This window comes from Salvelinus namaycush, chromosome 35, assembly GCF_016432855.1.
Source record: "Salvelinus namaycush isolate Seneca chromosome 35, SaNama_1.0, whole genome shotgun sequence".
NCBI classification, from domain to species: domain Eukaryota; kingdom Metazoa; phylum Chordata; class Actinopteri; order Salmoniformes; family Salmonidae; genus Salvelinus; species Salvelinus namaycush.
This window is the reverse complement of record NC_052341.1, coordinates 31142368-31158066: the sequence shown is the minus strand read 5'-3', so window position 1 is coordinate 31158066 and position 15699 is coordinate 31142368. Positions and strand designations below refer to the sequence as shown.

The window sequence follows — 15699 nt, the reverse complement described above, 5'->3', positions numbered from 1 at the left end:
AATACCATGGTACTGGTGCAAATACCATGATATTTTCCTGCCATGGTAGTGACCAAAAAAACATGAGTGTATCATGGTAATGTATTTTATTTTCATTGTACTACTATGGCAGGAAAATACCATTGTATTTGCACCAGTACCATGGTATTTTCCTGCCATGTTAGTGACTGAAAAAACATTGCATTTTTTCCATTGTACTAGCTACCACGGTACACAAATTAACCTTGGCAGTACAGTGAAAAAAATACCATGGTTTTGTACTACCAGCATGTAGTGAGACATGAAAGCATGGTAGTTGTTTACAATGTATTATGATGGTCTGTGTCCCACCAATTTTCAGGTGAAGTGACAAAAAACGTAGTAATTCATGATACTCACATTATGCAACATTGACTACTCGCTCTTCAATGGCAAAGTGTAGGCCTAGTACATTCTTAAACCCCATTTAGGTCATAGTGAAAAACCACAACACATGGGGTAGTAGTGTAGTGTACCCTCTTAAACCTTGGGACCTGGATAGAGTCTGAGAAGAATGAATAGAGTCTGAAACCTTGAACATTTTAAATAGTTTGTTGAAGAGAGAAGCACCAGAAACTCAGTTTTCAGTTGGCTCTTTCTCATTCAACTGACGTGGTTACTCTTATACAATTCTAAATAGCTAACATACAACAACAAAAAAACACCTGTTAAAAGGTATTAATTATCATCTTATTTCAAAGATACATTTTCGTAATGTAATTCTCAACATATTCCTAAAAACAGCAAGTTACAATGTTTCCCTTTGTTTACACTGTGTGAAGTTTGTTGGTTCCGTCGATGACTACAAAAGCTAACTTTAGGTGACGTTAGGTTCTATGCTAACAGGCTTTTATACATTAATTCAACTATCAAAACATCATCAAAAATAACAACAATTATCAAATCAAATTGTATTAGTCACATGCGCCGAATACAACAGGTGTAGACCTTACAGTGAAATGCTTACTTACGAGCCCCTAACCAACAACGCAGTTTTAAAAAATACGAATAAGAATAAGAAATAAGTTACAGGTAATTAAAGAGCAGCAGTAAAATAACAATAGTGAGACAATATACAGGGTGGTACCTGTACAGAGTCAATGTGCGGGGGACTGGGTAGTTGAGGTAATATGTACATGTAGGTAGAGTTATTAAAGTGACTATGCATAGATGATAACAACAGAGTAGCAGCTGTGTAAAAGAGGGGGGTGGGGGACATGCAAATAGTCTGGGTGGCCATTTGATTAGATGTTCAGGAGTCTTATGGCTTGGGGGTAGAAGCTGTTTAGAAGCCTCTTGGACCTAGACTTGGCGCTCCGGTACCGCTTGCCGTGCGGTAGCAGCCTCTTGGACCTAGACTTGGCGCTCCGGTACCGTTTGCCGTGCGGTAGCAGAGAGAGCAGTCTATGTCTAGGGTGGCTGGAGTCTTTGACCATTTTTAGGGCCTTCCTCTGACACCGCCTGGTATAGAGGTCCTGGATGTCATGAAGCTTGGCCCCAGTGATGTACTGGGTCGTACGCAGTACCCTCTGTAACACCTTCCGGTCAGATGCTGAGCAGTTCCCATACCAGGCGATAATGCAACCGGTCAAGATGCTCTGATGGTGCAGCTGTAGAACTTTGAGGATCTGGGGACCCATGCCAAATCTTCCTCCTGAGGGGGAAAGGTGTTGTCGTGCCCTCTACACGACTGTCTTGGTGTGTTTGGACCATGATAGTTTGTTGGTGATGTGGACACCAAGGAAATTGAAGCTCTCAACCTGCTCCACTACAGCCCCGTCGATGTTAAAGGGGGCCTGTTCGGCCTTCCTTTTCCTATAGTCCACGATAAGCTCCTTTGTCTTGCTCACATTGAGAGAGAGTTTGTTGTCCTGGCACCACACTGCAAGGTCTCTGACCTCCTCCCTATAGGCTGTCTCATCGTTGTCGTGTCGTCAGCAAACTTAATGATGGTGTTGGAGTCGTGCTTGGCCATGCAGTCGTCAGTGAACAGGGAGTGCAGGAAGGGACTAAGCACACACCCTTGAGGGGCTCCAGTGTTGAGGATCAGCTTGGCAGATGTGTTGTTGCCTACCCTTACCACCGGGGGTGGCCCGTCAGGAAGTCCAGGATCCAGTTGCAGAGGGAGGTGTTTAGTCCCAGGGTCCTTAGCTTAGCGATGAGCTTTGTGGGCTCTATGGTGTTGAACGCTGAGCTGTAGTCAATGAACAGCATTCTCACATAGGTGTTCCTTTTTTCCAGGTGGGAAAGGGCAATGTGGAGTGCAATTGAGATTGCATCATTTGTGGATCTGTTGGGGCGGTATGCGATTTGTAGTGGGTCTTGGGTTTCCAACAGGATGGTGTTGATGTGAGCCATAACCAGCCTTTCAAAGCACTTCATGGCTACCGACTTGAGTGTTACAGGGCGGTAATCATTTAGGAAGGTTACCTTCGCTATCTTGGGCACAGGGACTATGGTGGTCTGTTTGAAACATGTAGGTATTACAGACTCGACCAGGGAGAGGTTGAAAATGTCATTGAAGTCACTTGCTAGTTGGTCCGCGCATGCTTTGAGTACACGTCCTGGTAATCCGTCTGGCCCTGTGGCTTTGTGAATGTTGAACTGTTTAAAGGTCTTGCTCATATCGCCACGGAGAGGGTGATCCCACAGTCGTCCGGAACAGCTGGTGCTCTCATGCATGCTTCAGTGTTTCTTGCCTCAATGCGAGCGTAAAAGGCATTTAGCTTGTCTGGTAGTCTCGCGTCACTGGGCAGCTCACGGCTGGGTTTACCTTTGTAGTAGTTAATAGTAATAGTTTTCAAGCCCTGCCACATCCGACGGGCGTCAGAGCCGGTGTAGTAGGATTCAATCTTTGTCCTGTATTGATGGTTCGTCTGAGGGCATAGCGGGATTTCTTATAAGCGTCCGGATTAGTGTCCTGCTCCTTGAAAGCGGAAGCTCTAGCCTTTAGCTCAGTGCAGATGTTGCCTGTAATCCGTGGCTTCTGGTTTTGAAATGTACGTACGGTCACTGTGGGGATGACTCTGTCGATGCACTTATTGATGAAGCCGTTGACTGAGGTGGTATACACCTAAATGCCATTGGATGAATCCCTTAACATTTTCCAGTCCAGCTAGCAAACCAGTTCTGTAGCGTAGCATCCGTGTTCCTGCTTTAGTTTTTGCTTGGAAGCAGGAATCAGGAGTGTAGAATTATGGTCAGATTTGCCAAATGGAGGGCGAGGGAAAGCTTTGTATGCGTCTCTGTGTGTGGAGTAAAGGTGGTCTAGAGATTTTTTTCTAATCTGGTTGCACATGTGACATGCTGGTAGAAATTAGGTAAAATGGATTTAAGTTTCCCTGCATTAAAGTCACTGGCCACTAGGAGCGCCACTTCTGGATTAATATTTTATTGTTTGCTTATGGCGTTATACAGCTTGTTGAGTGCGGTCGTAGTGCCAGCATTGGTTTGTGGTGGTAAATAGACGGCTGCAAATAATATAGATGTGAACTCTCTTGGTAAATAGTGTGGTCTACAGCTTATCATGAAGTATTCTACCTCAGGCAAACAATACCTCGAGACTTATTTAATATTAGACATCGTGCACCTGCAGTTATTTCCAAACAGACACACACCCCTGCCCCTCTTACCAGACGTAGCTGCTCTGTCCAGCTGCTCTGTCCAGCTCTATATAATCCGTGTCGTCGTTCAGCCAAGTCCCGGTGAAACATAAGATATTACAGTTTTGTCCCATATTATTAATCGTAAATCGTCCAGTGGGTTTTCGAATGATTGCACGTTGGCCAATAATACAGAGGGTAGTGATGGTTTACTCACTCTCTTATGAATTCTCACAAGGCACCTAGACTTCCACCCTTGTATTTCCGTCTTTTCTTCACACGAATGACGGGGATGAGGGCCTGGTCTCCGGAAAGCAGTATATCCTTCGCATTGGACTCATTAAATCATTTTTTAAAATCCAGTTCGAGGTGAGTAATCGCTGTTCTGATGTCCAGAAGCTCTGTTCGGTCATAAGAGACGGTAGCATCAACATTATGTACAAAATGAGTTGCAAAAACAAACGAAATAGTACAGTTTGGTAGGAGCCAGTAAAATGCCATTATTCACATTATTCTATGATTCAGATCTATACCATGATATAAATGATGTAATACCATGGTAATATTTAGGTACAATGGCAGTACCATGGTAGTACCATCATACTTCAAGGCTGAAATCATGGTGCATTTCCATGATTCAGACTATACAATGGTGTAAGTGAAAGTACCATAGTAGTACCATGGTATGAATGAAAGTACTATAGTAGGACCATGGTACATTTTGTAAGGGGGGCTTCCACTCTAAATGATGTTTTGAGGAGTTGAGAGAAAAAATGTGAGCGGGAACGCAGCTAGAGAGAAAAATTAGGATGAAAAATATATAAATAATTTACTGTCCGGGCTGTATGTTTCTGTCACTGTATGATATCTCTAACCGAGCCTACAGTGCGTCCCCCTCACGTATATGGATGTGTCCTTGGTTTAAACAGGTCTGGCCTTGTGGCTAGTCTTTGTTTTGGGTAATATTTATGTTGGTGGTGTTTGTGAGTGCGTGCGTGTGTGCATGCATAGGCATACAGCCAGGTTAATTGAGATCTAAGGTGATATTCAATGTTTGTTCAGGTCCCCAGGATGTCGTGAGACACCTTCAAACCCGCCACTATGGGTAGCGGTGAGCGTTATTACCATCAAGTAGGCTTGTGGCTTGCTAGGGCATTGTGGATGTGGATGGGGGGTGTGTGCATAAACCGCAAGTGTCTGATTTGACGGTCGTGTGTTTAATCCCACTGCTACCCACTGGGCACAAACTTGTTGAATCAACGTTGTTTCAGCTTAATTCGCCAACGTATTGTGACGTTGAATCTGTTTTAAACACATTCGGATTTGCAAAAAGTCATCAACCAGTACTGTTTTCATATAATTTGTTGCCACACTATTGAAAAAGGTGTCTTGTCAACCAGTTTGCGATGTTGTCTGACAGCTGCTCCCGGTTGACCTGATTGCCTCATTAGCAGTGGCGACCCGTCATTCAGGGCAGATTCTGTTTTGAGCCACACAGTTTTAGCTAAATATTTTTGATTTTGGCATTAATACGTGTCACGTATCAGTTTGCAAACAACGTAACAAAATAAATAAATCACTGAGTTAATAAAGCTGCATTTAAACATGGTCTCTTTTTTGCTTTCTTAAGTAAGGCAGCTCCAAAATGCAAGTGTTTCAGACTAGCTCAGTGCTTTCTGTGGTGGTGGGGCAAAATGTTCAAAATGTTCTATAGCTGCATCATCGGGAACATCCTGACCGGTTGCATCACCACCTGGTATGGCAACTGCTCGCCATCTGACCATAAGGCGCTACAGAGGGTAGTGCGTAAAGCCCAGGACATCACTGGGGCTAAGCTTTCTGACATTCAGGACCTATATACTAGGCGATGTCAGAGGAAGGCCCACAAATTTGTCAAAGATTCCAGTCACCCAAGTCATAGACTGTTCTCTCTGTACCGGAGCGCCAAGTCTAGAACCAAAATGCTCATTTAACAGCTTCATCCAGTTTATTCTCCAATGATTGCACTTTGGCCAATAGGACGGATGGCAGAGGCGAGTTACCCACTCGTTAACAAATTCACACAAGGCACCTGGACCTGCGTCCCCTGTATCGGCCTCTTCTCTTAATGAGAATGACGGGGTATGAGCCTGGTCAGGTATTTGGAGTAAATCCTTCGCGTTCGACTCGTTAAAGATAAAAAAAATCTTCATCCAGTTTGAGGTAAGTAATCGCTGTTGTGATATCATAAACTCTTTTTCAGTCATAAGAGATGGTGGCAGAAACATTATGTACAAAATAAGATACAATGTGAAAAAACACTCAAAATAGCACACTTGGTTAGGAGGCCGTAAAACGGCAGCCATGTCCTCCGGCGCCATTCGTAATGAATAGAGAAAGACCTATCCTCTTTATATCTCGCAGTGATTTCTAAAACATTGTTTCCGCAATAAATCACTGGGAGTAATATTTAAGGTGCAACTTTCTTTAGACTTTTTCTTATTAATACAAATCATCGCAATGCGTCTCCTGTGGCTGTTTGCTATACTGTGAAAGAAAACTGGGTGGAATTCTTGTGGAGGCTACCTGCCTTGTGACCCAATTTAGTCCTGTTGTAGGTACGGGATGCAACTATTGGTATTCTAAGGTAAAGTGTTACCCAACTATTTGTGTGGTGGCCTAGGGAAACCCTTCACATCGCCAAATTTCGACTTTTGAATAGTTATGTAAACTACAAACTGTCCCAAATACAGATATTTTTTAATAGCTGAGATATCTTTATCAGAACCCAAGTTCTGAGCTATTAAAGTCGACTTCTGATGAAAAGTTAAAAATGAAAAAACGGATTTCAAAGATTCCATTACGTTTTTGAGAGAAAAATACCAACAGTCAGTTTGATTATTTCAAAAGAGATTGTCACTATATATATATTTTTAAACGGCAACTGCCGGTATTGTTTGTGTTAAATATGACTCACCACCTGGATTCGGTCTTATGTAGCAAAACATGAAATGTTTTTTTTTATTGTTTTTTTTACATTGGATAAAAGTAGAGACTATGAGCTATAAAATTATATATAATACACTGCATTTGAGGAACAATGGGAAAGTAATTCTGCTTTGAAAGTTGATCAACTTGTAAACTCACTTTTGAGAAATTCACCTTGTAATGTTTTGGTATCTAGTGCAGAGCTCTTCTTTGTCTATACCCATTCAGCATCGTTCACACCCTCTTAAGCTTTAGTCCCACCCATTTGGTTTCGCCCTCGAAGCGCACTTTGATTTGTTTACCTCTGGATAACATGAAAACAGCCTAACCATCTCTGCTGGCAACAATTTCATTATTCCTTACGTTTACTGACACCGGCCATATTCAACAGGTGTTGTACACACGTCACGTATCATAAGCTAACAAGCCAGCCAGCTAACATTAGCTAATTAAACAACAATGAACAAAGTGCCAACAATGAACAAAGTGCCAACACTGCCCAACATTAAGCTCTAACTAGAAAAGCAAACAGCTCTGGGAAACTAATAATAACGTCTGCTAAGGAGCCAGCCAGCTAACGTTAGCTAGCTAGCTAACAGTACACTTTAGCTTAAGACAAATAGCTAGCTAGATAAACAATTACTAGCTAGGTAAACAACATTTAAGACCACACACGTCATGTAACTTTAGCTAACGAGCCAGCCAGCTAACGTTAGCTAGTTAAACAACAATCAACAAAGTGCCAACAATGCCATAGTGCTGGGAGCTAACCAACCAGGTCCAATGTTAGCTAGCTAATATCATTTCATGAACTTTCATGTGCTCATAATTTAACAATTTTATTTGTATTTACAGATGGCATACAAGTTTCTTATTAAGGCACACGAAAGTTCACATGTTCGAGAAGGCATTTCTGCCAAAAAACGCATTTTGATAAAAAAATGTTTTTTACTTTCAAACGGCTCTCCTGTGAAGTCGTGACATGCGACATACGCCTAGTTTCCTGAATCAGGTCACAAATAATCATTACTAGAATTAATTATTATACTGTACAATAGTAGATACAGTGCCTTACAAAAGTATTTTGCCTTACAAAAGTAATTTGTTGCATTACAACCTTTAATTTAAATGGACTTTTATTTGGATTTCATGTAATGGACATACACAAAATAGTCAAAATTGGTGAAGTGAAATGAAAAAAAAATCTTTTTCAGAAAATTCTAAGAAATAAAATAATTGAAAAGTGGTGCGTGCATATGTATTCACCAGCTTTGCTATGAAGCCCCTAAATAAGACCTGGTGCAAACAATTACCTTCAGTAGTCACATAATTAGTTAAATAAAGTCCACCTGTGTGCAATCTAAGTGTCACATGATCTGTCACATGATCTCAGTATATATACACCTGTTCTGATAGGCCCCAGAGTATGCAACACCACTAAGCAAGGGGAATCACCAAGAAAGCGGCAACATGAAGACCAAGGAGCTCTCCGGACCAGGCAAGGAGGGCATTAATCAGAAAGGCAACACAGAGACCAAAGATAAGCCAAAAGGAGCTGCAAAGCTCCACAGTGGAGATTGGAGTATCTGTCCATAGGACCACTTTAAGCCGTACACTCCACAGAGCTGGGCTTTACGGAAAAGTGGCCAGAAAAAAGCCATTGCTTAACTTCTCTGCGCTACGGATCCCTTTTACGGGATCACTTTCCTAAACAACCGCTAGAATTGCAGGGCGCCAAATGCAAAAATATTACAAAAAATATTTATAATCATACAATCACAAGTGAAATATACCAAAACACAGCTTAGCTTGTTGTTAATCCACCTATCGTGTCAGAGTTTGAAAATATATTTTACAGCGAAAGAAATCCAAGCTTTTGTGAGTGTAGCTTTCAATGCTACAACAGCTAGCCCCAAATTACGAAATATGATCGATTATGTTTGATAAAAACAACCTGAGGATTGATTATAAAAAACATTTGACATGTTTCTACGAACATTACGGATACTTTTTGGAATTTTCGTCGAACGGAACGAGGCTTTGGTTTTCTGAACATAACCCAAATGGCGTTTTTTTGTTATGAAAGTAATATTTATCGAACAAAAAGAACATTTGTTGTGTAACTGGGAGTCTCGTGAGTGCAAACATCCGAAGATTATCAAAGGTAAGCGATTAATTTTATTGCTTTTCTGACTTTCGTGACCATGCTAATTTGGGGCTAACTGTACTAGCATTGAATGATACACTCACAAAAGCTTGGATTTCTTTCGCTGTAAAGCATATTTTCAAAATCTGTCACGATAGGTGGATTAACAACAAGCTGAGCTGTGTTTTGGTATATTTCACTTGTGATTGCATGATTATAAATATTTGTAGTAATATTTTGCGCCCTGCAATTCAGCGGTTGTTTAGGAAAATGATCCCGCTAAAGGGATCCGTAGCGCAGAGAAGTTAAAGAAAAAATAAGCAAACACATTTGGTGTTCGCCAAAAGGCATGTGGGAGACTCCCCAAACATATGGAAGAAGGTACTCTGGTCAGATGAGACTAAAATGGAGATTTTTGGCCATCAAGTAAGCGCTATGTCTGGCGCAAACCCAACACCTCTCATCACCCTGAGAACACCAAATCCACAGTGAAGCATGGTGGTGGCAGCATCATTTATTGTTTTTATTTACTTTTTGCTCTTTTGCACACCAGTATTTCTACTTGCACATCATTCTCTGCACATCTATCGCTAAATTGTAATTACTTCGCTACTATGGCCCATTTATTGCCTTACCTCCTTACGCCATTTGCACACACTGTATATAGACTTTTACTATTGTGTTATTGACTGTACATTTGTTTATTCCATGTGTAACTCTGTGTTGTTGTTTGTGTCGCACTGCTTTGCTTTATCTTGGTCAGGTCGCAGTTGAGAACAAGTTCTCATTTACAACTGGCCTACCTGGTTAAATAAAGGTGAAATTAAAAAAATAAAAATGCTTTGGAGAGGTTTTTCATCAGCAGGGACTGCGAAACTGGTCAGTTGAAGGAATGATGGATGGCACTAAATACAGGGAAATTCTTGAGGGAAAGTGAGTGAGTGAGCCAGGCTCCCCTTCCTCAGCCGGTTCATCGGGCTTTCATGCCTCTGCTGGATCGCCAGGCTCCCCTGCCTCAACCGACCAGTCAAGTTCCCGCGCCCCAGCTTACTCGACAGTTTCCCGTGCCTCAGCTGGCGTGACAGGTTCTCACGCATCAGCAGGGGTGACCAGTCCGCTCCTGATCCCCGGGTTCGTCCCCTTTGACGGCGTCCTGCAGCTGGAGCCGCGCGTCGGGGAGGGAGTACTGTCACATATACTCCCTCTCCGGCCTCGAGGTCATCAGGCTGCTGATTATCCCGCACACCTGTCACCATCGTCTCACGCACCTTGTTTCTGTTTGCAAGCACGCACACACACAGAAATCAGCACCATGACCAGCCACATCATATTTAGTTTACGTTGATTGGACTAAGTTGTTTTGGGTATCTTTTAGTTGTCACTGTATTAGACTAAATATAGGTGATGAGATGATGAAGTTGAAATGATACTGGATTAGTTGAGGCAGCGTCTGTTTTCTTTGGTTCTAAACCAATGTTTTAGCAGTCCGAAAATCTCGTAATCTTTAATTGGTTTGACCGTGCTCTAGGTCATGTAACTGTTTGTTACATGCAATATGTTTTGTGGACTTCACAGGAGAGATGATGCTCTCTGGTGTTGTGATTAAGGAAAGGTGTGATTGAATTTATTCTGCCACTGTCTTCTTATTGTCTCGGCCTTAGGCCTGTATATCACAGTATCAAGGCATATGAACTAACAGGTTATAGAGACAACAATGAAATTATCACAACACACACTGTAGGTTGTTAAAAAAAATCTGTCTTGGCTTCCCAGGTGATTTAACCCACACACCGCTATTGCCTTCCAACAAGTTTAGGACAAGATATCGATTGCGCTGCAATCTAAAATCAAAATAATTCTGAACTGAAATTACTTGAATACAAACAGACACCTCACAAGTCCTCAACTGGCAGCTTCATTAAATAGTACCCGCAAAACAACAGTCTCAACGTTAACAGTGAAGAGGCAACTCCGGGATGCTGGCCTTCTAGGCAGAGTTGCAAAGAAAAAGCCATATCTGACTGGCCAATAAAAAAAAAAGATGGGCAAAAGAACACAGACACTGGACAGAGGAACTTGTTTCTCAAACTAGACACTCTAATGTACTTGTCCTCTTGCTCAGTTGTGCACCGGGGCCTCCCACTCCTCTTTCTATTCTGGTTAGAGCCTGTTTGCTCTGTTCTGTGAAGGAAGTAGTACACAGCGTTGTAGGAGATATTCAGTTTCTTAGCAATTTCTCGCATGGAATAGCCTTCATTTCTCAGAACAAGAATAGACTGACGAGTTTCAGAAGAAAGGTTTGTTTCTGGCCATTTTGAGCCTGTAATCGAACCCACAAATGCTGATGCTCCAGATACTCAACTAGTCTAAAGATGGACAGTTTAATTGCTTTTTTAATCAGAACAACTGTTTTCAGCTGTGCTAACATAATTGCAAAATGGTTTTCTAATGATCAATTAGCCTTTATGCTAATACAACGTGCCATTGGAACACACTAATAATGGGCCTCTGTACGCCTATGTAGATATTCCATGAAAAACCAGCTACAATAGTCATTTACAACATTAACAATATCTTCACTGTATTTCTGATCAATTTTATGTTGTTTTAGTGGACAACAAATGTGCTTAAAAAAAAATAAAAAAAGGACATTTCTAAGTGACCCCAAATGGTAAGTGACCCCTTGAATGGTAAAGTATTTCTGTCAAATTACATTCGGTTCACCTTTAAAAATAAACAGATTCACTTGAAAACCAAACCTGCTATTCATGCCTCTTTCTCAGTTGTCTATCAGCAGTCACATGTTCACTTAGCAGAATAAAATAAATAGAAGATTTAGAAGAAGTGAGAGTAGAGATGAATCTAAAATAAATCTTACTGTGGCATCCCTTTGTGTTGGTGCAGTCAAAGTCTAACCACTTTTCCTGTGTGTCTGTGTGTGTGTTGGGGGGTGCAAGTGAGCGGTGAAGTTTCTAGTGAAGTGTCCTTCCTGTCAACATTGATATGGAGACATTTAAAGTCCGCGGAGAATATCTCAGCTGTCACACTGAGCTGCAACTCCCGTAGCAGTGTCTGTACCGTCAGACAGTACAGAAACCAGCTCAACTATCATTGGATTTGTTGGACTTACCACACAATCAGCAGTCTAACTGTATACAGTGGATATTTGTAGTCCTCTGTAAGGATGAGGCTCATCAGCGTCACTCAGTTTGGAGTTGTGGCTCTTTGGATCATCTGTGTCTCGAGTTGGACTAGTGAGAAATGCGTGATGACTGACGGTTTTACAAATGTGTGGCGAGGCGAGGATTGTCACAATGGTAACCTTACAGTGAACTGCATGGACGTCGACAATGTGCCACTTCACCTAGCCATTTTCCCCATTTCCATCCAGACCTTGTGTGTCCAGATGAGGAACAAATCCATTCTGCATCCCAACGATTTCTCCAGATTCGACAAACTGGTTGAGCTTGGCATCTCTGGTCAACCGGCAGAGATTCTTCCAGGTGCTTTCAGGGGGCTATTTGGACTTCAGACACTGAGTCTTACTTGCTCTTTAAACTTATCCATTCATTCAAATACATTCAAGGATTTACATAATCTTAAACAATTAAGAATAATTTCATGTTCGTTTTCTGTAATAGCACTAGATGCATTTGCTGGTATGAAACAATTGACCACTCTTACGATAATGCAGTCCCAACATAATTTGTTGTCAGACATAAAGAGCTTGTCAGGGGTTTTATGTAGAATAGTTAATAAGACATCTTCACTGACATCGCTGGTCCTGTGGGCTGAAATTGTCACTCTGAGTAGCCCAAAGTGTATCGTGTCTAACGGGACTACTTATGAGACCCCAAGTTTATATGGTCTTCAAGATATTGTCTTGAATTTCCCTGATCTAAAGACCATTGGTAAAGGTGTGTTTGAAGGTTTTAAAAACATTTCATTTCTTAACATGCCTCTAAATAATGTACTGCAGATGCAACTACTGCAGTCGGGTGTCAGCAAAGTGGAATCATTTCAATTCTGGCAGGAGGATAGTGACTTAGAGTCGATGTGTGAAATTGTCTATCAACTCTCAACTTCTGATGTTTCAATAACTACGGATCATATCAACTTCTCAATTTCTGCCATTCAAAATTGCATGACACTTCGAAAAATGAGCCTTGAGAGAATCTCTATTTCACAAAGATTTATTGATCTGAGCTTTATCCATGGCTTGAAGAATCTCCAGGTTTTGACTGTTGATCAATTTTCCTTGAACAATACAAGATTTACATCCCTTTGCAAAACTCAACCTAGTCCTATCTTGTGGTTAAAAATAATTACATTTAGTTTTAGTAGTATTTTTAGCATACATCGTAGACAGTTCTTTTGCATGAAAAACCTGGAAAAACTTAACTTGAAATATAATCGAATCTCCACCATCGACAACTTTGCCTTTCTGGGATTGCAGAAGTTAAAGGTTTTAAATCTAGGTCATAACCAGTTATCTGAAATCAAATCATTTAATTTCTTTGATCTGCACTGCTTAGAGTACCTCAATTTGGAGGCAAATCCATTGGTGCACATTGAGGCATTATCTTTTGCTCACCTTAGTTCAATACAGAATGTGTTTCTGGGAGACCTGAACTTCCCTCCAGAATCAAAGATTGAGCTGAATCTGACATTTGTATTTGGCAGCATACCTCGGGGACTGACATACCTTTACATCAGCTCTGGCAGAAGGCCCATGACTCTTATTATTGGGGGCGATGGTGCCCCAAACCCAGGCTTGGGCCTGCATGTCCACGGCGAGACAGTGTCTTTTCAGGACTGTGAGAGGCCTTTCTTTAGGGCTGTCTTTGAGCTAACTGCAAGGACAGAGTGGATCCTGTGTGGGTCCATCTTTGCTGGGAGCTACTTCAAGTTCCTTCAACGCTTCAAGCTAGAATCAAAGCTCTCAACTTTATTTGTGGATCTAACCAGCCTGAATAAACTTGTGCACTTGAGGGATTTGCAACTTACAGGAGTAGACCTCAATCGGCAGACTGGTCTTGCGATCATGTTTCACAATTTGACCAGACTGGAGACTCTGATGCTCCTTGGCTGCAGGATCGACTACCTTGAAAAGGACCTGAGCAAAGACTTACAGTCATTGAGAGAATTACATTTGGTTATTAACAATGAGCTTACAATCATGGAAGAATTCCCTGAGCCACTGAAAAGCCTAAAGTATCTGTTTATACAAGATCTACTTTTACAATGCAGTTGCAACAATGCTTGGTTTGATAACTGGGCGAAACGGAATCGACAAGTTCAGGTCATGTTTTGGGATTCTACATTGGGAATGAAGGAAATAAATTGCATAGGTGAGCATGGCACTCAGAACTTCCTAAAATACTCCCAGATCCATTGTTCAATGGACGTAGGATTCATTTTGTTTGTTTCCAACACCCTGGGTCTCCTGCTCTTCATGCTGGTGGTGCTGCTACATCACCTGGCTGGCCAGTATCTGCTGGCTCTATTTTACATCACTCGCGGCTGGTTGGAAGAGGCCGTGTTTCGGAACAACAAGAGACGCTACAGGTACGACGCCTTTGTCACTTACAGTGGGAAAGACGAGCGCTGGGTGGTGGAGGAGCTTCTGCCCAACATGGAACAACGAGGTCCCCCTTTCCTGCGCCTGTGTCTGCACAGTAGAGACTTCCAGCTGGGGAAGGACATTGTGGACAACATCACAGATTGTCTCTACAGCAGCCGCCGGACTGTATGCTTGGTCAGCCGCCACTACCTCCGCAGCAACTGGTGCTCTTTGGAGATGAAGCTAGCCACTGACCGGCTGCGGGTGGAGCAAAGGGATATCCTCATCCTGGTCTTCTTGGAAGACATCTCTCCTCACCAGCTGTCCGCCCACCACAGGCTGGCCAGACTGGTGAAGACCAGGACCTACCTGGACTGGCCAAAAGAGCCAGAACAATACCAACATTTTTGGGACCGACTTTGGGCTACGCTGGCGCCAAAACATGGCCAGTGACATGAATACATTTAAAAACTAAAGTCCAAGTTTTATGAATGGATTGTAACTTAGCTAGGGAAATATATAATGTATCTCCTGTACAAAAAGAGCTAAACATGTGTCAAACTCTTTTCAAATCTTTGCTCGAATCATTATTCTGTATGTCTTTATCCTATGTTAATGTCTGCTTCAAATTACTCTAACTAAATACTTTGAGATGAGTTTCCAGTGGTTATTGTTTTGTTGGTAACACTTTGAACTTGCCATTTTGACATATTAATGGCAGAGTAGAGATGCATCATAAACTATCATGACACATTTCTTAGGGGCATTTCAATTCTCCAAAGGAGCTTCCTCTACTCAGCTTCTCTCTTTAGTCTGCTATGATCTGAAAACTATTTTGGGTAAGCGTGGGGATTCGAAGAGGAAGCGACTTTAGACAATTGAGATACACTTCTAAACTAGATAAGACTTCCTGTGTGTTCTTGTGCTACAGTGCCCCCTGAAGTTATGTCACTGCCATACACTTCCTTTAGACTGACAGAGATACTTCCACTGTGTTACTGCGAGTTGAGGGGTCTGTCTGGAGGGCTGGGACACATACAGTGAAATTATGTTTGTGGGTCGTGTCCAACCTGCCCAATCAACCCAATTTACAACAGCAGCCCCTTGAGCCATGTCAATGGAGATACTGTAGGAGTGAGAGGAAGAGGGAAGTAGTGAGAGAGGTTCACCCTGTTATGAGTAGGTCACCCCGACACCGTGCTAGCCTGGCTCAGAACTTGTATCTATAGATGTAATTGCTATTGGGATTTTAACCACACACACAGCACACTTCAATATCTTTCCCCTTTACTTTGACATAGCTTTCACGTACATGCCCTTTTCTTTAACATTTTGACAGTCACACCTAGAAGACACTATTACCTACATAAACTTACAGTAAAATTGCCCAGAAAAAGTGTCAA

At 41.9% G+C, this 15699-nt stretch overlaps 1 protein-coding gene across 1 annotated transcript; it reads left to right on the top strand.

Annotated features, from left to right (window-relative positions):
- The first annotated feature begins 13111 nt into the window (after positions 1-13111).
- Positions 13112-14749, top strand: LOC120029687 (toll-like receptor 13). The gene is made up of 2 exons (XM_038974959.1): positions 13112-13519; positions 13763-14749. The coding sequence occupies exons 1-2, from the start codon at positions 13112-13114 to the stop codon at positions 14747-14749; spliced, it is 1395 nt and encodes a 464-aa protein (XP_038830887.1).
- The last annotated feature ends 950 nt before the right edge of the window (positions 14750-15699 follow it).

Excerpts from the sequence above, each read along its gene's own strand:
- LOC120029687 (XM_038974959.1), top strand. The coding sequence starts at position 13,112 with ATGAAAAACCTGGAAAAACTTAACTTGAAATATAATCGAATCTCCACC. Across the intron at positions 13,520-13,762 it reads ACCCAGGCTTGGGCCTGCAT|ACTGGTCTTGCGATCATGTT; the intron begins GTCCACGGCGAG and ends CTCAATCGGCAG.